The sequence below is a fragment of the Trematomus bernacchii genome, unplaced genomic scaffold (genome assembly GCF_902827165.1).
Source record: "Trematomus bernacchii unplaced genomic scaffold, fTreBer1.1, whole genome shotgun sequence".
NCBI classification, from domain to species: domain Eukaryota; kingdom Metazoa; phylum Chordata; class Actinopteri; order Perciformes; family Nototheniidae; genus Trematomus; species Trematomus bernacchii.
In genome coordinates, this window is record NW_022987564.1 from 6,345,143 (window position 1) to 6,368,931 (window position 23,789).

The 23,789-nt window shown below is 41.3% G+C and overlaps 2 protein-coding genes across 5 annotated transcripts; one reads left to right on the forward strand and one right to left on the reverse strand.

Moving 5' to 3' along the window:
- The first annotated feature begins 1,506 nt into the window (after positions 1-1,506).
- On the forward strand, positions 1,507-10,597 carry sp4 (sp4 transcription factor). 4 transcript variants are annotated; one of them, XM_034124896.1, is made up of 7 exons: positions 1,507-2,084; positions 2,344-2,414; positions 3,284-3,700; positions 4,177-5,356; positions 6,035-6,233; positions 6,809-7,002; positions 8,285-10,597. In XM_034124896.1, the coding sequence occupies exons 1-7, from the start codon at positions 2,078-2,080 to the stop codon at positions 8,548-8,550; spliced, it is 2,334 nt and encodes a 777-aa protein (XP_033980787.1). In that variant the 5' UTR covers positions 1,507-2,077; the 3' UTR covers positions 8,551-10,597. The 4 variants fall into 4 exon arrangements, with proteins under 4 accessions (XP_033980787.1, XP_033980786.1, XP_033980788.1 ...); XM_034124895.1 differs by having other exon boundaries at positions 1,509-2,084; positions 6,803-7,002; XM_034124897.1 differs by lacking the exon at positions 1,507-2,084 and adding an exon at positions 2,157-2,173 and having other exon boundaries at positions 6,803-7,002.
- A 1,187-nt stretch (positions 10,598-11,784) lies between these two features.
- On the reverse strand, positions 11,785-21,039 carry cdca7b (cell division cycle associated 7b). The gene is made up of 10 exons (XM_034125046.1): positions 20,928-21,039; positions 18,473-18,616; positions 18,270-18,370; positions 16,665-16,902; positions 16,518-16,580; positions 14,882-15,064; positions 14,057-14,212; positions 13,787-13,936; positions 12,997-13,133; positions 11,785-12,181 (listed from the first exon to the last, which is right to left on the reverse strand). The coding sequence occupies exons 1-10, from the start codon at positions 20,943-20,945 to the stop codon at positions 12,160-12,162; spliced, it is 1,212 nt and encodes a 403-aa protein (XP_033980937.1). The 5' UTR covers positions 20,946-21,039; the 3' UTR covers positions 11,785-12,159.
- Positions 21,040-23,789: the final 2,750 nt, after the last annotated feature.

Genomic DNA, 23,789 nt, shown 5'->3' on the forward strand with positions numbered 1-23,789 from the left:
TTGCTCAATTTGACATTTTTTAGCTGTGTTTTTGCAAGGGCAGATTCAGTGAGAACAGCACCATCTACTGGCCTGGCATATGTACTACAGCGTCTCCAGCGCTTTCGAACGGCAATGGCCGTGGCTGTCTCCTCCTGATTGGTGGAGTTGGCCCAATAGCCGTAGCGCCACTGTCCTGACGTCAGGACAGTGTTCAAATCTGGATCAGTTTTTATCAGATCCGTTGCAGCCCCTTTTTTAGAGATTTGGGTATGGAGGAAAATAGAGAGGGTTGTGTTTTCTGACACTTGGTGAGTTCCCTGGAACACCGGGGACACATATTCATGTATAAAAGACGTTCAAAAGTGCATTTTGCATGATAGGTCCCCTTTAAATGACAAATCTACTTCAAAAAGGGAATTACCTATTAAACTAAGGTCCACACAAAAACAACAATGTGCATATGTCAGCAATGAAAGTAGTGCAGTGCATGTGTGGCGTGTGTGCTATGAAGGTTCTCAAAGTCCTGCAAAACGCAGGTTGGATGCCAGCTGTAAGAAGAGAGAGACAGATACCTGCATATGTGGTTAAGGCCCAGGTGAGACTAAACATTGTTTCAAATATATTATAATATGGCAAAGTACTCTTTTTACTCATATAAGTTCAAAGTTGACTCAAGATTGTGAATAGGGACTGTTGAATTGAAAACCCACCTGTGCAAACTGAAAACCCACCTGTTTCTCTTGTACCTTATATACATTATAAAAATATATTTAAAAAGATATATATATTTTCTAGTATTTAGGGGTTTCACTTATGCACCAGCACTTACAATGGACTTGCTTGTTTTGAGTGAAAATGTCATCACTTTTCTTCTTGAATATGTAGGGTTTATTGCATTCATTGTAAGACACTTTGGATAAAGACCCCAGCTAAATGTAATGAATTTCTTAAGTATTTAATGAAAAGGCAACAGTGTAACATAAAATAATATTTACCAATAGCTTTCCATAGTAGGCTTAAATAAAACATGTCAGTTGCACGTTGGTTTATCTTCACACACACACACACACACACACACACACACACACACACACACACACACACACACACACACACACACACACACACACACACCACACCACACACACACACACACACACACACACCAACACACACACCACACACACACACACACACACACACACACACACACACACAACACACACACACACACACACACACACACACAACACACACACACACACACACACACACACACACACACACACACACACACCTCCCTTTCCCGTTCGCCCAACCCCCACTACACAGAAGTCACCGCCCTTCCCCTTGCTCTCACACCAACGTGACTACCTCCAGCCAGCCCCTACTGACGCACCGATGCATTCTGGGAGTTGTAGTCACGGAAGCCTAACCGAGCTCGAGAAGGCGAGGCCTCATTAAAATACAACTCCCATCTCGACCCTCGCACGCCGAGCCCCGTCGTCCAATCTGAATATATGGGAGGAGCGCGTCCGCCCACAAAAGCCACAGCTATCTCCCCGTATCTTCCCCTTAAAAAAACCAATTGTGCACGAAAAAAAGGAGAATACGCGTTAAATACAAACACTGGTGACGGTGTGTTTTCGGTGCACGACGGACGGCGACGAGGCGTCCCCGCGTCGTGCTGCGAGAGGAGCGGCGGCGACAGGCAGGAGCAACGGAGAGGGTGTTGTCCTGATGCTTAAATGGAAGTGGGTGGGCCTCTACGGTCACACACTGCCAACTTCTCTGTGGATATTATTCTGACAAGCGCCAATTTGCTCGTATATGGACTGGCTTTACGGTAAAAGAGACATACGGAGTGGCTGCGAGGGTGCCGGTGACGTTCACTGTGTTCTCCGTTATCTCCGTTATCTAGGGGCTGTTTGATTGTGCCTGCGCTTGGCACCGCCCTTCCTGGCCGGTGGGTGGTTTCGTCAAACGGGCAGATCCGACACGGCCCAGCGCCGAACATATAGCCCGTCCTCCGCCTCCGTACCCGGCCGGCCTTCTACCGTGAACTACACCCTCTCTCTCGGTATATTAATGCGTTATGAGTGGTAGGTACCCTCCCCCCTCTCCGTCTCCACCCCCCTCTCTCTCTCTCTCTGTCTGACAGATAGGAGACCCTTTTCATATTGATGATAAGGTTACTGGTTTATCGTTATTGATCACTTTTGTTTTGACTATATCTGCATTTATGATCAGATTTTTGTTGAGGCAACTTAGTGTTTACATGACCTTATACTGTGCTATTTAGAAATGCAAATATATTTTAACTGGAGATATTCTCACATTTATACTCTCTTTTTTTGACAGACTCCAAGAAGGAATCATCTGGAACTGAAGGAGGGAAAGCATCAAAGAAGGGGAAAAGTTCTGGATCTCAGGTACAGAAAACAAATATGACTTTATCATACTTCATTACTTTTGCCTTGCCTGTAGGCCAAAAATGTACTCCCTCCCTCCCAGCCAGCCAGACACACTGGGGGCGTTTCTCTGGTGAATTCCACTTCCTGCTTCTGTGCAGCCCTGCTGAGAGCCTCTTGAATAGGCTTATATGGCTGTCACACTTCAGCCACTTTATTTTTGAGTTGTCCGTTTGAAATAGGGTAAAAAATAATTGAATTCAGGTGGATTTACTTTTTAAAAGACCTGCAGTGTTGGTATTGTTGGTACTGCTAAACACATATTTGTATAGGTTGTGTATACCTTTTGGATACATTTAAGACAGACAGTTATTCTTTAATACATCTCTCTGTGTGAGAGAGCATTGTAGCATTGCCGTATTTGTTATATTCTAGACGGTTTCCAAGATGTACAGCATAAAAATGTGCTTGCGACCTAGTTCTTTTGAAAGGGAGGAGAGTGAAAGAGAAAAGGCGGCTTTTTCTTCCAGTGTTCTGAGAAAAGAGAAATGTGGTTCTCACACGCCCACCCACTCGCTTCCTGTAATACCGCCCACTTCCACTGACAGCTCTCTCTCTCTTTCTCTCAGCTTTTTGTGTTTCTTTTTGGTGCACCGTGTTTTCCCCCACCCCTCACTCTTTCTCTCCCTCATCTTTGTTTCAAATTGTTCCTGGTGTGTTTTACTTTTATACCGGCTCACCCTTTCCCTTTGGCTTTTTTTACTCATATGTTGTACTTTCTTGTTTGTGTATGTATGTGAGCTCTCTGTGTGTTTCCGCCTGTCTCTTACCCCGTCTAGCTTCTCCTCCTTCCATCGCCACTCCTCTTTAACCGTTCCTCTCTCCTCCAGGATTCCTCGCAGCCCTCTCCGTTGGCCCTGCTAGCGGCCACCTGCAGTAAGATCGGAGGGCAGGGGGTAACGGAGGGGGCCCAGGCCCAGGCCCAGGCCCAGGCCCAGGCTCAGGCCCAGGCTCAGGCCCAGGCCCAGGCCCAGGCCCAGGCCCAGTTGGGGGCCCAGCAGTTCCAGCTCCAGGGAGGTCAGTTCCAGCTGCAGGCTGGTCAGCTCCAGGGTCAGATAGTGTTGGACGCGTCTGGAGGTCAGGCCCTGATGCCCCAGCAGCTGGAGCTGGTCCCGGCTCAATTCACGGGGAACGGCTGGCAGATCATCACAGCAGCGCCCACTATGGCCAAAGAGAACACCAATCAGCCTGTTGCTGTGACGGTGGCCACCACCTTGGCGAATGACAGCTCAGCGGGTGGACGCAAGGTGAAAAGTGGGGGAAGCAGTGGGTTGGAGCAAACGAAAACACTTTCTATGACAGTTATTTCTATAAATGGATTATAAACATACTTATTATGGGTTGGAATCTTCTTATAGCACTGTTTAAGTACTCATAGACATTCATATTGCTTTATAACCAATATTATAATACATTATAAAGTATTTCTATAATGACTTTTAAGTTGAAGTATCATAATACTTTAAAACTGCAAAGTTATTTTAGATGAAATGATATATGTTTGGTAACAATGATCATCTTAAGCAAGTTTGTAATGCAATACGCATAAACTTCAGGATAGTACATAGATCATGCAATATATAAGGATTAAAATGTATAACAACTATGGGAATTATAATACACTTTGATCCTTGAATGATCCAGAAAGGTTTGCGAGTTTGTTGTATTTGTCTGCCAATGTTTGTGTTGTTAACTGTATCACTTCTCCTTTCCTGTTGGGCAGGTGAAGGCAGTAGCTGGGATCAACAGCATTGCAGCCAATCAGCAGCAGCAGCAGTTCCAGATCATCCAGGTTCAGAACCTCCCAAATGCCGGCGGCGGGGTCCAGTATCAGGTCATCCCTCACCTGCAGACGGCGGATGGGCAGCAGATCCATATCAGCTCAGCATCCTCCATCGGGGCTCTGGCGGAGCAGGTCCAGCTCATCCAGACCCAGAGTCCAGGCCATACCCAGACTATCCTCCAGCCAGCCAACCAGCAAACCATCCTGACAAGTACAGCCAATCAGACGGTCCCGCTGCAGATCCGCCCAGCACAGTCTTTCCCCATGCAGCTGCAGACTCTGCATGGATCCCAGACTCCTGTCATGACCACAGTACCCATAAACCTAGGTGGCATGACCCTGGCTCTGCCTGTGATAAATAATGTTGGAGGGGGTGGGGCTGTGCAGCTCATCCAATCAGCAGACGGCACATTCTCTGTTGCCAATGGTAACCAGCTAGTGACAACAGCAGTGTCTGGGGCAGCTCCCCTGACAGCCTCTACCGGCACGACAGCAGGGGCCGAGGGTGACGGCGCATCAGATGTGACACAAGTGGTTTCTACGGGATTAGAGGGTGGACCAGCTGACACCCAAGTGCAGAACAATGAGGCAGACTCTCAAAACCAGAACCAAGCCAACGGGCTGCAGCACCAGATAGATACGGCAGGAAGCATTCAGCAAGTGATCGTGGGCCAGATGGGGCACCAGTTTGTGCAGCAGATCCAGCTGCAGCCTCAGAGTCAGGCCCAGGGGCAGCAGCAGCACATTCAGACCATCCAGCTGGCCCCAGGACAAACCCTGCAGCCCATCCAGGCCTTCCAGAACTCCGCCCAGGTCCTTATCCGTACTCCAACCCTGTCCCCCTCTGGGCAGATCACCTGGCAGACACTGCAGCTGCCCGGCGGAGTCTCCCTGCAGGGTGGACTGGGGACGGCCATGCCACAGCAGCTGACACTGGCCCCGATGTCCGGTGGGACGGCAATGGGGAGTGGAGGGCTGGTCTCCCTGAGTGGAGCACCGCTGACGCTGAGCGCAGCCCAGATCAACCCAGGGTCTGGGGTACAGACTGTCAGCATCGCGGGGCTGGGCACGGCGGGGGTTCAGGTGCAGGGTGTTCCCCTCACCATTACTGGTCTACAGGGTAAGGCCGCACTCAGTAACTGTGTGAATGTATAGGGATTTAGCAGTGTTCTATTAAATACCTCTAGGGCTGCTAATAATGATAATGTACATCATCTATTAATCTGCTGATCATTACTAGATGAATTAATTAATTGTTTAGTCAATCAAATATCCAAATATAGTGAAAAATGTCCAAGGTGATTGATTTGTCAGTCCAAAAACCTATTCACTTAAATATGATATAAAATGGGAGAGAAGAAGGACATCTTACAGCATTATACTTTCTCAGAGTCAGCAATTAGTTAGAAATGTTGTATTTGGTTGATAGTAATGTTAAACAGCAATATTAGGCTATGTTGGTTCAATTGTTGAGTGTGATAAATAAACAATTTAAATAAGCCATGTTGAGGGGAAGCCTTTTTCCAAACTTGGCCTAAGTGGATGTCCAAAGTCTCAGATTTAGAAACAATGTGGGTAGGCATTAGCTATTGAGAAAATACGTATAAGGCTTCCCTGTTTCAACATGCCAATCTCCAGTTGTGCGGTACATATACCATTGAAAGTTGAGTGAGAACAGGGTGTCCTGCTGGCCCTAACTACAGACTGTTTGGGATCTTGTATTTTTCTCTAAAATCATATTTTCTTCAGTCCACCCCAGGGTCAATATAACATTTTGCCTTTTTAAATCACCTTTCAGGTCAACCACAGGGTCAGGACGGGGTAAAAGTTCATCCGTCTCCAGTAACGGTTGCTGTTGGGAACGTGGCATCAGGGTCATCGATGAGTCCAGACCAGCTGGGCTCGGTCCAAAGCTCTTCTGACCAGGAGGGCCTGCCCAGCAAGAGGCTTCGCCGTGTTGCCTGCTCCTGTCCGAACTGCAGGGATGGAGAGGGAAGGTATGGACATGTTAGAAAGACAGTGCATAGGTGGTGTTAAACATCGGTCGAATAGCGATTTACAAGTGGTGTGTATTCATTAAAAGTCTCAAACAAAAATATGAATTTAGCTCTTATAGTAATTCACAAGAAAACTGGCTTTGGACCAATTGTTTAAGTTTCCCCCCCACCTATAGACTCCACTAAGCCCCTACAGTTAGAAAAACTGTGATTGTTTGCATATTTTCAATACATATCCCAAAGTTGTTGATGACTGTCATGTCATGATTGGATAACTGGTTTGACAGATGGTCAGAACACAGTGTAGCTCATTTCCTAAAGTGAGAGACCCTTCACAACTCAGCACTTCACATTGTAATGAGGAGCTAGCACTGAGAATATTATTCAGAGCACAGTGAAATGTTCTCAGCTTTGCTGGAATAATTACTGATTCCATGTGTTAAACCTCACGCTAATTCACTCAAGAGATGTAAGTTTATCAATCAGAGCTTGTGTACTGTACAATTGAAACCCTTAAGGGCACAGTGCAGGTCAGCTGTGATGCAAATTAACCAGCGTGTGTGTTGTAGGAACAGCGGGGACCCCACAAAGAAAAAGCAGCACATCTGCCACATGGAAGGCTGCGCGAAGGTGTACGGAAAGACGTCCCACCTGAGGGCCCACCTGCGCTGGCACACCGGAGAGAGGCCATTCGTCTGTAACTGGATCTTCTGTGGCAAGAGGTTCACCAGGAGCGACGAGCTGCAGAGACACCGGAGAACACACACAGGTGGAGAAAATACACATACAGAGATGAGGGCCGGTGATGTGGGTTAACATGCGACGCTGGAAGGATTTGGCGTTGATAACATTTTAGCAAATTGGAATCCAGTACATATCCTTATACATAATTGTTACTTATAACAAACTTGTGCTGCACCTGATGATTACTTTTGACCTCTAATCAATCTATGTTTACAAGCCTAAAATCAGAACGCATTAAAATTGTTGATTTTTTTTAACTCAAAACTTAACTAGTTGTTTCAGCTCTTTTCCAAACTCCTTTCAAATCCATTATTATCACTAGTGGTAGACCAACTTAAGTAATTCTGAATGAATTGGCTTTAGCTGTAGACTACACTAACATGGATGATTATTTATTTGAATTTTTCAATGAGCCATCACTAGGGAAGGTCACTAAATTGACATTGCGTTTAACTTTTATCAATGTAAGATAAGAATGTGTTGTCTTTTTAACCCTTAGATGCATAAGTGGGTCTTTTTTGACCCGGTGAGGTGGTTTTCTTAGAGTATCTTTGTAATTACATTTTTTTATCATTTCATATTCCAGCTATTCCTCAAAAAACATGTTTTGAATATCATGCCATTCAAATTTTTTATTTACATTTGATACATTTTAAGAAATTGTAGTTTTTGTATTACTACCCCAAGCTTCCATAAGTGGGTCAAAAATGACCCGCATGCATTTTCTATGGAATTTCGTTTTTTTTTCAAAATGTAAAAAAAAATTATAAAATTATAAATAGTGAAAAATTAAATATAAAATATTTCTAGTGTGAACCAAAATATAATCCTAAATATTATACAAGTGATTTTTCTTAACCAAAATGACAAAAATGGCATAAAAACACATATTATACTAATACGGGTCCTTTTTGACCCACTTTTGGAAGAGTGTAGGGTCCAGTCACTCGTGCATCTCAGGGTTAAAACATGAAGATGCTGCAATCTGCTGATAAATGCTGTGCACACAAAAAATGTTTGGCATTAATGAGTTTTTATTTACAAAATGTCCTCTTTTTTTATACCTGTGGGCATTTATTTAGTGAAGGGTTTTATTTGGTGGATTGTAAGATGTTAAAAGATACCAATATTTATTCGAAAAACCAATATTGTTCCACCAGTAATAAAACAATTCCAACTGTTTTACGACAACTTACTATTTGGAGAGAAGGTTCCAACTAGAGCAGTCAACAACTAGGGAGTTACGTAGAAAACCTAGGGTCCTTTCTTGATTAGATTTTCTCTAATTCTTTGTTTTTTGCCCCTAGGGGAAAAGCGTTTTGAGTGTCCAGAATGCTCCAAGCGTTTCATGCGCAGCGACCACCTCTCCAAGCACATTAAGACCCACCAGAACAAGAAGGGCGGAGCTGCGGTGGCCATCATCACCACTGATGACATGGAGGATGATGTCCCTGAAGACCTGGACGCCTCTCCTCAGATTGTGGCGACCCTCTCTCGTGACTCTGACCCCGCTACACCCACCACCTCTAATCACATGGAGGAAGAGGAGGTGGAAGAGGGGGAGTTTGAATAAGCAACAGACTCCTGTTGCTTTGCTGAAGGCTGACTTCCTGTTTTTTTGGGAGTCTTTTGCAGGGACTTTAGGGGTGGCTACTTTTTCTTTTTACATAATTTAAAAAATATTCTGATGGAAAAAGGGAGTAAAAGCGACAGGATTACGCAATTAACAGAAACAAATAAATATAAACATTACAATTTAAAAATAACACACATATAATAACAGAAATTTAGCCTAAACATATGAAAGTTAGTTTGGCATTTACAGAGTAAATCTAAAATAATTCCATTCACTGTGGGGAAAGGAATGCAAGAAATGTCTAGATTAGCACAAGACGGGGACCTGCAGAATCTTAAAAAACATCGAGAGACAATTTCTTAAACGCAACAGAATTGAACTCTATGCACAAGGTTGTGTTCCTGTTTCATACCTGTCAGACAGTGCTGAGGGTCAATCATGGTACAGGACTGTTGCAGAGCAGTGATAGGGTAGTCTTGGGAGGGTGGGCGTGTGTGTGTGTGTATGTGATCTGTATGAATGAGCGTGCGTTTGAATTCCCACGCTGTCACCCAGAGGATCTACCTAATTTGAGTTTCTTTTTCATGGTTCAGGTTTAGTCCTCTGATCAGGTTCAGGTGTTGATTCCTTTGAGACCAGTCAACGGATAAACTGTTATTGTAGAAGAGAGGGAATAAAAAAATAAAAAAGAGTAGAAAAAAGCACACATATAAAAATGTTTATAAAAAATGCATTCCTATTGAGGCGCCGTGGCCATGAGGAAAAAAAGCTCTATAGATTAAAAACAATCTAGCTTTCTACAACTTTGTTTGTGTAGTGAAAGCAATACTTTAATGACAATCCTAGTGAAACCATGTTTACATTGTCAGGGGAGGTTTTCTCTGTTAATAAAATTAGCCAGTTCGCTCTAAGATTAGTGAGAACATCCGAAAGCAGTGCTGTCGTCCGAACAAAGAGTGTTACTCTGCAGACACCACTGGGTGGCTTTGCCATCACAGTACATTTTTATATGATAAGCGACCATCAGATGGTACATTTTTGTTGGACAGCAGCACCATCACTGATGTTGCTTTTTGCTTTCTGTGCTCTGGTGACAAACCCTCTTACCCTGACCGATGTACCACAATTGCCTTAACACAAGCTGTTGTACAGAAGGAATCTCAGCGTTAGCCGGAGGGAGAAAAAGGGGGAGCCTCTTGCATTTTTAAAGGGTGACATGGAGAGGGCACCACAGCACAGAGAGCTAAGATGAGACAGAGTGAGGACAGCTGTGGGTGGGTCAGGCTATTTAGCTATATGGATATTATGAAATGTTTTCTGGTGGTGTTGCTCTGTGTTAGTTCAGTGCGTATATTATTTTTAAATTAAAAAGAATCATATAATTTTATAGAATTTATCTTGTTTTAAAAAGTCCCCTTAAAGTATGTTAATACACAGGACCCCACTGTGTACGGCTAATTTATTATTTATCCTTGATTTGTACTATTTGCCTTTTGCTGGACTTGTATTTGTGTGCGTTGATTCTGAGGTTGTGTACAGCATGTTTGAGTTTTTTGCCGTAGTGCTGCTTCTCTCTTCTTTACTCTTTGTGCTTCTGTTTTCTTTTTCTACGTCTGACCATTGCCGTTTTATTTCTTCTTCTCTTTGCGCCATAACTTGTTTTTGGAGAAAAATATATAACAAAAGAAGAAGTAAGCAAAAAAGTTACTATTGTTTAAAGTTGAAAAGGTTGATACCAAACAGATTTAGATGTTTTTGGTAATATTTTGTGTGACAACCAACTTTTTTTTTCTTTGATATTTTGTAGTGACATCTCATTTGTAAATCTTTTTCTAAAAGATGTTTATTCGTCTCCATGACATTTGATAATGGGTTTTTTGCCAGGTTAGCCTCAAAGGCCCCAGTTTATTGATATTTTTCAAACTGGTTTGTACAAACGTGTTATGTCTATAAAAAAGAAAAAAAGGACAACCTTGAGCAGAAAAAATATGCTTTGCCTGCATAACACTTGACAATAAAGTGATTAAAACTGTCTCAAATTTCACTCTATTGCCCTGGTATTTTTGTATATCAATCTAATAGAAACCACACACACACACACAGTATTATGACAACAGAGTGTATGGATTAGAGTACATGCCTCTTTAGGGAACAATTACTGTTTTCAATTACAATTTCTGCTGTTGATGGACTCCAAATTGATGCCTTCAAGATGAAACCTGTGACTATTCTGTTACCACTTAAAAACACAAAACTGCTTTGACTGATTGGGTTATTTTCGTTGGTGTGGACATTTAACGGGCTAATAAGCCGTCTTGTTCAATAAAACATGACCTACATTACACCCCAAGCGTTACCCAGCTACGATCAAAGTGTGACTTCTGGGAGTTCACCACCAGGTCACTGACTGCAAGTTTACAAAGAGCATCACGTAGTAGGCAGCTCACGCATACCTACTACGTGTTACTCCTTACAAAAACTTGAAAAAACACCAAATCTACAACCTCTCTCTGTAGCCTCTGCTGTTTCGTGAACATTTTGAGACCAAAGAAAGAAAAGAGATAAACGTAATGAACTCTTTAAATATCAGAACAAGGACAGATGTTTGATTGTATTGCAAGACTGACACTATAGATAAAGAAATAAGACATTAGATTAGATACCATTTGTAATGGCCTTTCTATATCTCACTCACATTGCATGTCTCATGAAGATCCGGTGACCTCAGGATGACCTCTACCTGCTCATTACGTGGGATCAGCTGACTGGCTCAAGAGCAACAGTTGACCTGACCCTACTCACCTGGGGAGATAACACACAAACGTTCAGACAACTCCCATGCAGCATTGTGTGTGTGTGTGTGCGCCTCCCCTACTTGTACTATAGATGGATTTCCCTCCAAAAATCTTAAGTCCCGAAAAAAAGGTTTATATAGCATATAGCATTTCTGGTGATTGAATAAGTGAAAAGTGTATATGAAATAACCACATGGTAAAGCCTATTTTTGTACATTCCTACGCAAGTTAAACTACAATCCAAAGTGATATTTCTTTAAAATACTTCTCATCAGACCATATGAGAAATGTGAGTTATAGTATATGTTTGCTATTATTCATTTAAATGGCTAAATTGTGTATCAAGATATGCTATTTATTATTTTGTTACAATATGATTCCATTGAAGACGATAAATGATCATATTCAATTAGAAAATAATTTACATTTTTTTTAACTTTATTAAAATGTACAGTAGACTGAACGGACACAAATACGGTAGTGAAAACTTTTAGAAAATAAGTTGGTATATACAGTAAAAGGTTCATTTTGCATCTTTAAAAAACTGACAAAATAACCATATCTAAGATATTTACTAGTGAACATCAACAATAGAACTAATCAAATGAAAATATGCAATTCAAACCTGAGAACTGGCTTTCAGAACAGCAGAAACAGGCCTTAATGAGGACATATAAAACATATAGACAGTGTATGTGCCTTGACTTAAACGTTTTTGCTTCTCTATTTAGATGAAATCTAAATAAAAAAATGTGCATTGAAATGAGTTCTACGAAACTGCGCAGCTTCTCTTCTCCGATCTCTCTGGACTTTACTTCAGATCCTTCTGAATACTGCGAAGGAGACAAAACAAGACATGAGTTCAAACTGCGGTAAGGCCTGCAACTGAAGATTATTCCATTCTTGTCTGTCAGCAATGTTTTCAATATTTCTTAATACAAAGAGGGGCAGACAGAAATGAAAAAAAACACTTCATGTATTTTATGAACATATATGCAATCTAACTGACCGATCTGTAGGTTGTTGTAGGGCTGCTCGATTATGGCAAAAATCATAATCTCGATTATTTAGGTCAATAATTGATATCACGATTATTAAAAACGATTATTTACTTTGAAAACATCCATTTATTGAAAAAATAAAATGTGAACAGTATGTTTTTAACAGTTGATTACCCTGAACTTTAAGTATAATTCAACTGAAAAATTTTTAAAAAAATTAAAAATCGTTTTATTTCGATTATGTTGTTTTCATAATCGTTGCAAGCCAAAATCGTAATTGCGATTAAAATACGATTAATTGAGCAGCCCTAGGTTTTTGTACTTTCACACTCCCTTCTTGAAAGCACCTTAAAGAGCCATCAGAGCCCTTTCTTCCTTCTTCCATTGTAAACTAATCATTCTATAAAATATGAAAACATGAATTAGTTTGTCCAACATGCTCCCCAAAGATACATTTCAATATATAAAAATAAGACAAGCTGCACCTCTAGTTCATGCTCAATGCATTAGCACAGACATTACCCAACAGGGATATTACACTTACTGTTCTTAATTAAATTGCTAAAATGTGCACATCATGGCTGTTTCAGGGAGACCCCAGTCAGGTCTGTAACAGTAAACAGTTCAGTGAGAATGAGGTTTCGTACCTCTCCAGATACTTGTGGACATTGTCGTGGCCGTTGTAGCGGGCCAATCCCACCAGGATGCCGGTCGCACAGCGGCCATCCTTCTTACGACACAGACTGCAGTTACACATGTCTCGGCAGATGGGACACGACCACGTCTAGAGAGAAAAATATATATTATGGGTGACCAACACATGTAGTTACTCCTCTACACAAGTGAAGCAATGCTGGGGTTTGTAGGTACATCTGTGGGATATCTTATTTTTCTTTAGACGGTCTTTGCTGTCAAATGCTCACAAACGGCTGTCACGAGAAATGTAAGCTGAAACCAGCATTTCTTCTACGAAAATGTCTTCATCCAAAAGCCCTTTGGATACTCTATTTAAAAGCTGTAATTTGACATTTCTGTATTTGAAAAATCTATAAGAAAGAACTCACAAACATCGCAAAATATTAATATTCATGTGTGAAATATATACATTAATATAGATTGTTTAGGGACAGAAATCTTTGAAACACTTGAAAGCATGACATCTTATAAAAGCTTGTGTATGATAGCACTCCTATTTTTCCTGTTTGCATTAATTATCCTTTCAATAAGACTTTGCGATAGCTTCCAAACAAACTGAAAAGAATAAAATACAAGACAAATTGGTTCTTAATCTGTAACTCACAATGTTTCGTGACATAAACATTTCAGCCACAGATTTGACAGATGTGAGTTTGTCCCAAAAGACCCCACACTCATCTCAAGATAAAATAATCCCAATTAATAAAAAGTGAATTACAGATGACGTGCATTAGCACTGACCGGGTCGAGCAGCACATCGCATACATCCTCCCCGTATCGGTTCTTCAGGCACGGCCCACAGAACTGACCTTTGGCCCCTACGCAGAAACCACTGCGACACACTGTCTTGGTGTCCAGAGTCTTCTGTCTGCACTGGTGACACGAGCTGCCCTGAAGAACACACACACACACACACACACACACACAGTGAAAAACCGCACTAACCCAAGAAACCTGACAGTGTAGTTTTTTGCCAAGACCACTGATTAGGGAAAGCCGGATGTGCCTCACATTCTCCTTGTCCCAGATCTTGTCTTTGCTGCGGTATGCTATGTTGTCCAGGTCTTCTTTGGTGATATCCTCCACTGACCTCACGTCATACTGGCTCTTCCTGGAGCTCTGGCTCTTCCTCCTTTTCTTTTTCTCACCGACATATTCCTCGTCCACCTGACCAATCAGGACCGGCAGATTGCAAATTAAAAATAATTCAAATGTTCCCTCCCTTTTAAGTTACAATTTCATTTTTAGACATTTACTCTATAGACTTAAGTTGACTAGACAACTAACTGGGGATTGTATTAGTGGTTTTTTTAGTGCACTTATTTCTCTCCAAATGTAATAACAGTCTTTTTATTTTTTATTAATCTTTTATATGAAATATATATACTACGGGGGGTAGTGGTGGTCGAATGGATAGTGAGGTGGGCTGAAGATCGGAAGGATCCCGCATGGAACATCACCACTATGTGCCCTTGAGTAAGGCACTTAGCCCTCAGTTACTCCAGGGAGAATGTCCCTGTAATTGGTAATTGTAAGTCGCTTTGGATAAAAGCATCAGCTAAATGAAACGTAATGTAATGTAATATAACATAAAACACAAGTTGATTGCCCGTTTATAAATATACAACCCATGCATCTACTGTATACAATCTAATTACATTATGGATGACATAATGAAGCAATTCCTAAATGGAGAACTCCCAAATCAAGCAAGGTCCCTTTTGTTATGAACTTCATTGCATTATGCATACATTAAAGCTGGGTGTATTCTGTAGATGTTGTTGAAAATGTGTGTGCTGCAACATATCTTTAAATGTAACCCCCTAAATAAAGTACCTCCACCAGTCTCCTGAGGTCTATCGTCCTGGGGCTTCTGCTGGTGAGCGGCTCGCTCTTCTCCTCTACTGCAAAGTTCTCACGGGGACGAGCCTTGCGGGACGGGTTCCTCCTTTCTGAGCCCATCTCTGGTTCAAACTTGCGTTTCCTGGGTGTTGCTTTCTCTGGCGCGTGTTTCTTCTTCTGCAGAGACAAAACAAACACAGGGTTTATAAAAAAATAATAACTTGAGGTTTGTACCATGCTTCATTGAGGCAACCTCAGAAAAGTTAATCTGATCTGTTTCCACAGCACTCCTTAGTTTCAGCAACTGTTAATCATGCAGCTTTGCTTCGAAAAGGTAAATAAGAGTATCTTTATAGAGTGCCACAGTGACGCGTCCTAAAACCTGGAAGTAAACTCCTTCCGGTTCCTTCGACAAAAAACCAATGCAATTTCTCCATAGGATTTGGGAAAATAGCTGGAAATAAGGTCGGTGGTTGACACACATTTAAGAGACGGATCACGTTTTGTTCAGTCGGATAATCTCCACATGTCTACCCTACTTTTATAATTTTCTAAAATCGTAAATCTAATCGCCAGAAGCAAAATGCTAACGTTATGCTATAAACGAACTACAGCAGGGTCGCTGCTTTAACGTCACGCCAACTTAAGATCCATATTCAAAAATACAGATTCTAAATGGTACAAGTTGAAGCGTTTTTTTTAACAGTTTGAAGGAGGCAGGTACTTGCTTTCAAGCAGAACACAGGGAAAAACAAACTTAGCGGCGTAATGACGTACAACGGCCTCGACAACTTCTGTAGTCCTATTCAGCCACTTGGTAACAACCATCGTTTTCCAGACACACAAACTCTTCAAAAATCACCAGCAGGATCACTGCTGATGCATTTAATGTCGTAGAACAAAACGTGATCTGTCTCTTCAATGTGTGTCAACCACAGACCTTATTTCCAGCTATTTTCCAAAATCCTATGGAGAAATTGCATTGCTTTTTGGTGAAGGAACCGGAAGTGGTAAAATGCTAACTTACTTCCGGGTTTTAGGACGCGTCACTGTGGCACTCTATTGAATACAATTTAACCAATAAGGGCCTGTTTCCACATTTGACCCCTTCTCTGAGCGCCAGTGTCTTTTTTCAATTCATTTCAATTTCAAAAAGGCGCTATACGGACACTGGCCCCAAGTTGTCAATATTAGTCCATTTCTAGTTATAACAGCCATGCAATTAGTTCTCCTTGATCGCAAACAAAGTTAATTTTGGAGCTGTTGCAATTACTTTTTTTGTAATATCTCACGGTAAAAAGGGGGAAAACCTGTAAAGTGAAACCAAAAAAATAATAGGTTATTTTAAACTGGCCTTGGTTTGTGTCTTGCGTTGCTTGGTGTATATTTCATTGTTGAGTTTTGTGTATTTTTACATTACTGACTGCTGTGTCCATATCCATTTTGGGCTAATTGCATGTAAACTACATAGGAACAACAGCGATATGCTATCCAATAATCCTTGTAAGGATGTTAACAAGACAACAAAGATTTCTATGTTTACATATAAAAGTATGGTTGTTTATTTAATGTTTATTAGTACAACGATACTGATGATCAATAATCTTTTATTGTTTGTGCGTATACTTACATGAGGGGTGGTGGGAGGAGTCAGGTCAGCCATGGTGCTGAGGTCAGCAAACAGCTTAGCCAGCTGAACACAACCACAGAGAAGATCACAGGTAAAGGAGATGTAACAAAGTGTGTTAGAATATGGATCAAACAAAGGCTTAATTACCATGGCTTTGTTTTCCTGGATGTTCTTGTTTCTTTTTTGTAGGCTCTGAGACAGGACCTCCTCTTCGGCTTCCCCCTCCTCCTCCCTCTCCTCCTCTTTCTCACTCTGCAGCTGCTGCCTCAGTGTCATCCTCTGGCTTCCTCTGGCTCTCTGTGAAGAAGGAGTTTCTTTGACTGGCTTGTTGACACTTTTCTCTTGTGGTTCCATTTTTGGGGTGGATCGTCTTTTGACAGGAAACCTGGAGAACAAGTTTTAAATGAAGGATCAATGGAATTGTCACGAATCAGGCCTGTGTATTCCTAAGGTTGTCACATGCACAGCTACAACACAGTTGTCTGCAATTAAAATCTTCAGTCGCAGCTTCCTACAACAGTGCAACGTTAAACATACTTAAAGGTCCCATGTCATGGCCATTTCTACTGATCATAATTCCATTGTTGAGGTCTACTAAAATAGATTTATATTGTGCAATTTTCCAAACTCACATTGGTTTCTCATACAGCATCTCTGTAAAGTATGTGTATTCACCGGTATTCACTCTCTGTCCTAAACAGCTTGTTGGAGCTCCTGCCCCCCCCTCACTGTGAGCCCAGTGTGCTCTGATTGGTCGGGACGTTGCGAGGCTCGCTGCTCAGTGAGCTGGCTTACTGGTGTGGTTTCCGGGTCGGCGATACAGCAAGACAGCGCAAAACTCATCCTGAGCACACACAAACTCTCACAGCCGAAGTAAAAACAATAAGTGTGGCTTGATATTGAGTAAGAAAAAGGTTTATAAACGCTGTGAGAATGGGTCTGCGGCGAGCATTTCTGTGCGATCCCAACTCGTCTATTACCAACCAGGGAGCTCTATGCAAGTCAATGGGACTCCCTGTTAGTTGAAAATGTACGCTAAAGGAGGTCCCCTCACTGCGTTTGATAGTGACGCCAAGGGATCCTGGTGTGTGAGGAGCTCCGCGGATTGGTCCATCTTGGTTCCGGGAACCGCATGACGTCATGCGGTTCCCGGAACAAACAAACGAGGCGTTCTGGGGCAGCATACACAGGTCTTTTCTGTGTTAGAGTTTTACTCGCTACAGGGTGTACTTTGAGGGTTTTTGACTCTGCAGACCGTTTACATGCATAAAAACCTACATAACACACAAGGGGACGGGTAATAACCAGAAAAGCATGACATGGGACCTTTAAAGACATACAAATAATTCAAGAAATTAAGAAATAAAATAGTGCAATAAAAAGTACAAGTGACAAAATGGTGCGAGTAAAATGCAGGAATAACCATCTTGTGTATTAGAACAAATCAAATGGAAGACAGCAATAATCTGACTATGGCCAATTCACTTTTTTCATCAAAATCACAAATATTAATAATAATAATAATAGCTTGGATTTATATAGCGCCTTTCATGGGACCCAAGGTCGCTTTACAAAGAAAAACAAGAGTAAAAACAAAACAAACAAAAACAAAAAGGCAGTCAGACAAACAGTCAGACAGACAAAACAGGGAATATTTCTACCTAAACAGGATTTAAGGCCTCATATGTGACACAAATAGACCAAATAAGCTCATTGTTAGTGGAAGTGGTAACAACAACAAGAGGCACACACCTCAAGGCTACCAAAAGACTATTCCTCTTTGGAGGGCGGGCCTCGTCGTCATCTGAGTAGAAGCCTGTGTCCACTTCGCTGTCCTCTTCTGAGTCCACCATCTAGAGAAACCAGAGACAACATTTAGCCTGGTGCTTTGGCTGAAGTATCGTACATTTTTCCCCCCCCAAAACAAAAAACAGCCAACAATATGCAATTCCTACCTTGTTCTTTAGCCGTTTGTTAAAAGTTCCTCTGTCCTGCTCTTCTTCATCCTCGCTAAAACCTTCAAACTCCTCCTCACTGTCTGACTGGCTGAACAGGAGAGCCAGCTCAGCAGTGATGAACTTGGATTTGAAGCATGGAGCCTGTTGGCAGACAAACCAAGCATCATATTAAACCAAGTTTAGATGGTGTAGAGTTTTTGACATCCAGTAAGGCCAAGGAGCTGATTTTTATAGTAGCTCCCTGTTTTGTTTGGGTCCAGTGTGCACACACAAGACAAGGGACACAGGCGTTACGCTATCAGAATAAGAAAAAGATCACCTTGTAAGGTAGCTTTCCACCTTGGTTAGGATTTATACTTTAGATTTTATGTATTTATCTTATTGTTTGTATGCATGTGTGTGTATGTACATTCTATACAGGTTTGTCATTTTAAAATGTATAACTAACTTGTTTGCAGTCTTTTGTTTGTCAATTAAAATACCATAACTTAAAACACATGGATGAAGAAAAATGCAAGCTTCCATCAGATTCCAAAAACTCTGCTTTGTAAATGTTTTATGGTGAAGAAACAGCACTCAATGCATGTGTTAGAACGTAAAGATACACGCAATGCTTTAGGTGTTGTAACTACACACTCATTATGGTTCTTGAGAGGAAAACTGTAACTTGCAACTTCTCAGATACAGTTTCAAACTTTACACAAGAGGGAGCACCGTTCCAACAGTGTACATCCATGATTACTGAACTGTCTGCGGTGGGAAGGAGCGGTGGGAAGGAACAATGGAGAAGTTCAGCTGTGGCACTGTGAAAACTATGAAGCCGTTTTCATGATTTGACATTGGCAGATGTTAAACTTAACCCAAGAAACGTCCTTATCACATCCAACCCGTGCAGCTTCTCAATGTATGTCCAATGACAAAGTGAAGTGCAAAGGAAACAAACACTTAACTTGTACTTTCCGGGGATTGGCTTTACTTCCTCATTGTTCAACAGAACCCCCATGCTGTGCGTTTATTAAATAAATATTAATTACAATTTCTTTTTTTTCTTCTGACCTTTTTAAAACTCAACATGAAAAAAAAACGTTTTTTTGTTGCTGTAACCTTTCTATATTTGGACAGGCAAACTTGATGAAGGTATCAAATAATGGAAAATACACCACAGCATGATTATTTCATTTCAAAAGTAAGTATTTGTGTACAGGTATAAATATCTATCTATGATACTTTCCACATCAAAGTTATAGACTATATAAAGATCTTATGCATTCAAAAGATTTTACAGCCAAAGTCTAAGATCCAGAAAATAAGTAATGTAATATTTTTCAGTAGCTGGCTTTGTGAACATGTAATTCAAAAATCACCTTTATAAGCATTTCCTTACATTTAGGTAAAGTCAAGACTCATGACGTATCTAGCTGATATGTAAACTGGTTGTTTTTTAACTGGTAAAGAGGTCCAGGACCCAAAACAATACCAGCGTCAAGTGTTAACATGTTCTTTTGTGGGCTCTTATAATTACATTGTGCAAGCATTTTACTAGGTAAAGACTGACTTGTAAAGCTTGGAATCTTTGATAAATATGTACATGTGAGACTGTTGTTCAAGTGTAAAACAGAGTTAAGGCCTTGTCTGATCTATTTGTTTATGTCCCAGCTCCCACTTGTGAACTGTCCTCTCTAGTCTAAGAAATGTTGACCTCTGACCTTAAAAGACGAGACTCATCTCCTTGATACAATTACCTTTACTTTGAGCATCAGCTAACTGTACATATATTCAGCCAAAATGCAGGCAGGTGGAAGAAGTACTCAGAGTGTGTGTTTAGGTACCTACCAGAGAGCAGGGATACTCTGTTACAAGTCCTGCTTCCAAAATCTTACTTAGTAAAGTAAAAGCACAAACGTATTGGCATCAAAATATACCGAAAGTACCAACAGGTAGGTGTTATGCAGATTGGCCCATGTCCGAGTGAAATATAAATGACACGTTCTAATTATAATCATTATTGTATTTACTTTGTTTGCTGCAGAGTAGCTTGTGAATTGGAATACTCAAGTACAAGTCCTTCAAAATTGTACTTAAGCACAGTACTCTTAGTAACTTTAAATCACTGCCAAAATGTAAACATGAACATTTATGTGATGAAACTCACGTGTAAGCTAGCTGCTGGTCAAACCAGGTAAAAAACAAATACAATACAGGGTTTGGAAATAGACTTTTACACAAAACATAACGGCAGCATGTCAGGGTTACAGAACAGAACTAACTTCAGCCGAAAAACACCCTTTTTCAGAAGATAAAAGTACGTTTCTTTTTAAAAATGGGGCATACTCAGGCCAGGTGAACCGACAGCGTTAACAATGGTGTATAGTTTGAGTACTTGTGACTTTTCTTAACCACGCAATATAACGGGGGGAATAGTTAGATTGACACGAAGTGCTATGCCACTTACCTTTGATGTGAGGGTCATTTTTATTTCAGTGTAAGGCTAATTTCAGTCCAACAGAAACTTTTGTCTTGTAACATGAAAAGCAAATGGGTAAGGAGGGTTTAAAAATTAACCGCTGGTGAATTCCTTTCAATACAAAAGTAGGGGCTTTGTTATTGCCCTGCTTATACGTTAGTTTTGAGGTCATTCGAATAATTATAACAAGTGAGACTCCACTTAGCTCTCTGTATTACTGAAAGGTTTTTGCTCTCTTTTGGTTTTCGATGAAGATGTAACTGTATGTTAAGTAGTCTCTTTATTTTGTATCACCCCCGAACCTCATAATGGTGCAGTCCGTCCTTTCGCGCGAAAACGGCATATGGGCGTGTTAATCAAGGAGAACATGCCCTAGATCCCTTTACATCCATGGGTTTTACAAAACCCTCCTTTTAAATGTTTCAAGATACCAATTTAAAAACACACTTGACTTCTTATAAAAACGTAGAACCAAATCTAAATATTTGTAAATGTTATTATTTGAATTTTTGTATTGTCTCGTCCCTCAAATGTGTTGTTCAAAAATCTTATTTTGTGTATATTTACATTACATTACATGTTACTTGTTAGACGCTTATATCCAAAGCAACTTACATACTCAATACTGTGGGCAATCCCCACAGGAGCAATTTGGGGTGAAGTGTCTTGCCCAGGGACACAACGACATGCTGACTGCAGTGGGACTCGAACTTGGTATCCTCTGATTCGAAGATCAGCGCCACACCCCTCCCTTTTACCTAATAATACACCTTCACATTTACATATTAATAGTTTGAAGTTATTAATCACATTGCAAATGTTTTTTTTTGTTTTGCAATTCATTCGGGTTTTAAAATCGTGAAAATACTGTGTTTTATTTAGTTTTTAAGAGTTTAATTATCAATAATTTTTATTGTTTATTATCAATCAATTATTTTTCTCAGTTTAGTCAATGAAATGTTCAAAATAGCAACAGGATAGGCTTCGTAATATAATATAACAATAAACAATTAGGGTTTATTCTGCAGCTTTATGAATGTTTCTACTTATGATAGCCTACTTCACATAGCTGCATGTCATCCCTTCTGTCTACCAATTTAAATTCTGACAAAAACAATAAAGGCACTGTTTGTCCGAATATACTCTTAAAAAAACCACCAACTACTATTCAAATATAAAAACACAAATGTGACAAAACACATGCAAATGAAGAAAAAACGACACCAACTTTATAACGCATGCACATAATTTAAAGAGCATTCACCAACTTGACGAAACATGCGCAGGGTTTACTAAAAGCGCTGCATAGACAAAAACGCTACAAATACAAATCACAGCAAATAAAAAAATGCTGCAAGAAGCTCAAAACGGAAAGGGACACTAACGGCCCGTCCACACGGCGGCGTGCGTTGTCGCTTGCCGGCGGGGGGGGGCTGAAACTCGACCAACAACCAATCACATGAATCTCCCGCCCCGGACACACAAGCACGCGGTTTGATTGGCTAGAGCTTGTACTGGCATATGATTTGATTGGCTGACGCTTCCGCCGAAGCTTCAAAAGTTGAACATTGCTCAACTTTCGTCGCGATCAACGCGAGCAAATCTACGCTAACGGCCCGTCCACACAGCGGCGTGCGATGAAGCTTCAACGCTTCTGCCCATTCACTTTGAATGGGGTGACGTCAAGCTTCGCCGAACTGCATTGTGGGAGCGAAGCGTAGATTTGCTCGCGTTGCTCGCTGCAAAAAGTTGAGCAATGTTCAACTTTTGAAGCTTTTGAAGCTTCGGTGGAAGCGTCAGCCAATCAAATCCCGTTTATGTAAATCTGCCAGTACAAGCGCTAGCTAATCAAACCACGTGTATGCTGGGAGAGACATTTCCTCATATTCCAAAACATTTAGGAGAAATTAATTATAACGGTAGGGAATCACCCGGTGCTTTACGACCAGTCCTTATTTACCTACCGGGATACAAACCGGAGGAGCCAGGCATGGAGGGAGGTGGCAGAGACAGTGGGTGAAACTGGTAGGTTTTCGCCTGTTTGGGGAGTTTATATCCAGTTTACTTCGTAAACTGTATGTCGGGGGGGGCGGGAGATTCATGTGATTGGTTGTTGGTCGCGAGAACTCCCCAAGCTTCAGACACGCTCACCGCCAAGCTTAAACGCACGCCGTTGTGCGGACGGGCCGTAAAACGTGATGCACACAGCTGGGACTGAAGCGCTCATTGACGTTCGGGCGTTTTCCCCTGTCAGCCAGCGCAGTACTTTGACGTGACCAGAAAGAAAATGTAAACGTATAAACAATATTAACTAGATGACGGGGGACTTGACCTGAGTATTTCTTAAAAGCCTGGATATGACCCAGCTACTTAATATTTGTATCAATTTCCAAGGGCAATTACACAGCACCTGCATCACACCAGGCCTTTTTTTCCTGTTTGTTTCACATCATAATTATCCTCCACTGCTGTTTAGATGTCAGAAGCCTGATGGGTAAAATACTCATCAGGATGAATGCAAAATGATAGGGGTTAGCGGCTACATGCCAGCTGGAATCAGTGTGGATGAGACAGAAGCAGCTGTTGACACACTGCAAACATGTTCTGCCTCTTTTGGCTTTAAGTTTATGGCTCAGAAGAGAGTGGTTTTACCAATCAGTGGTTCAACCTGCAGCCCCTGCAGTCAACATGTCAATGGGACAAATAATTAACCCTAAATTGCTCCCGATTGCATGGCCAACAGTGTGTGAGTATGTGTTAATCTTGTTCCACCTTAGCAGGTGGCACTATATGAGTCTGTGCTGTTGTTCAACTTGACTTATGTAAAAGTGCTTTCTGGGGTCGCAAGAG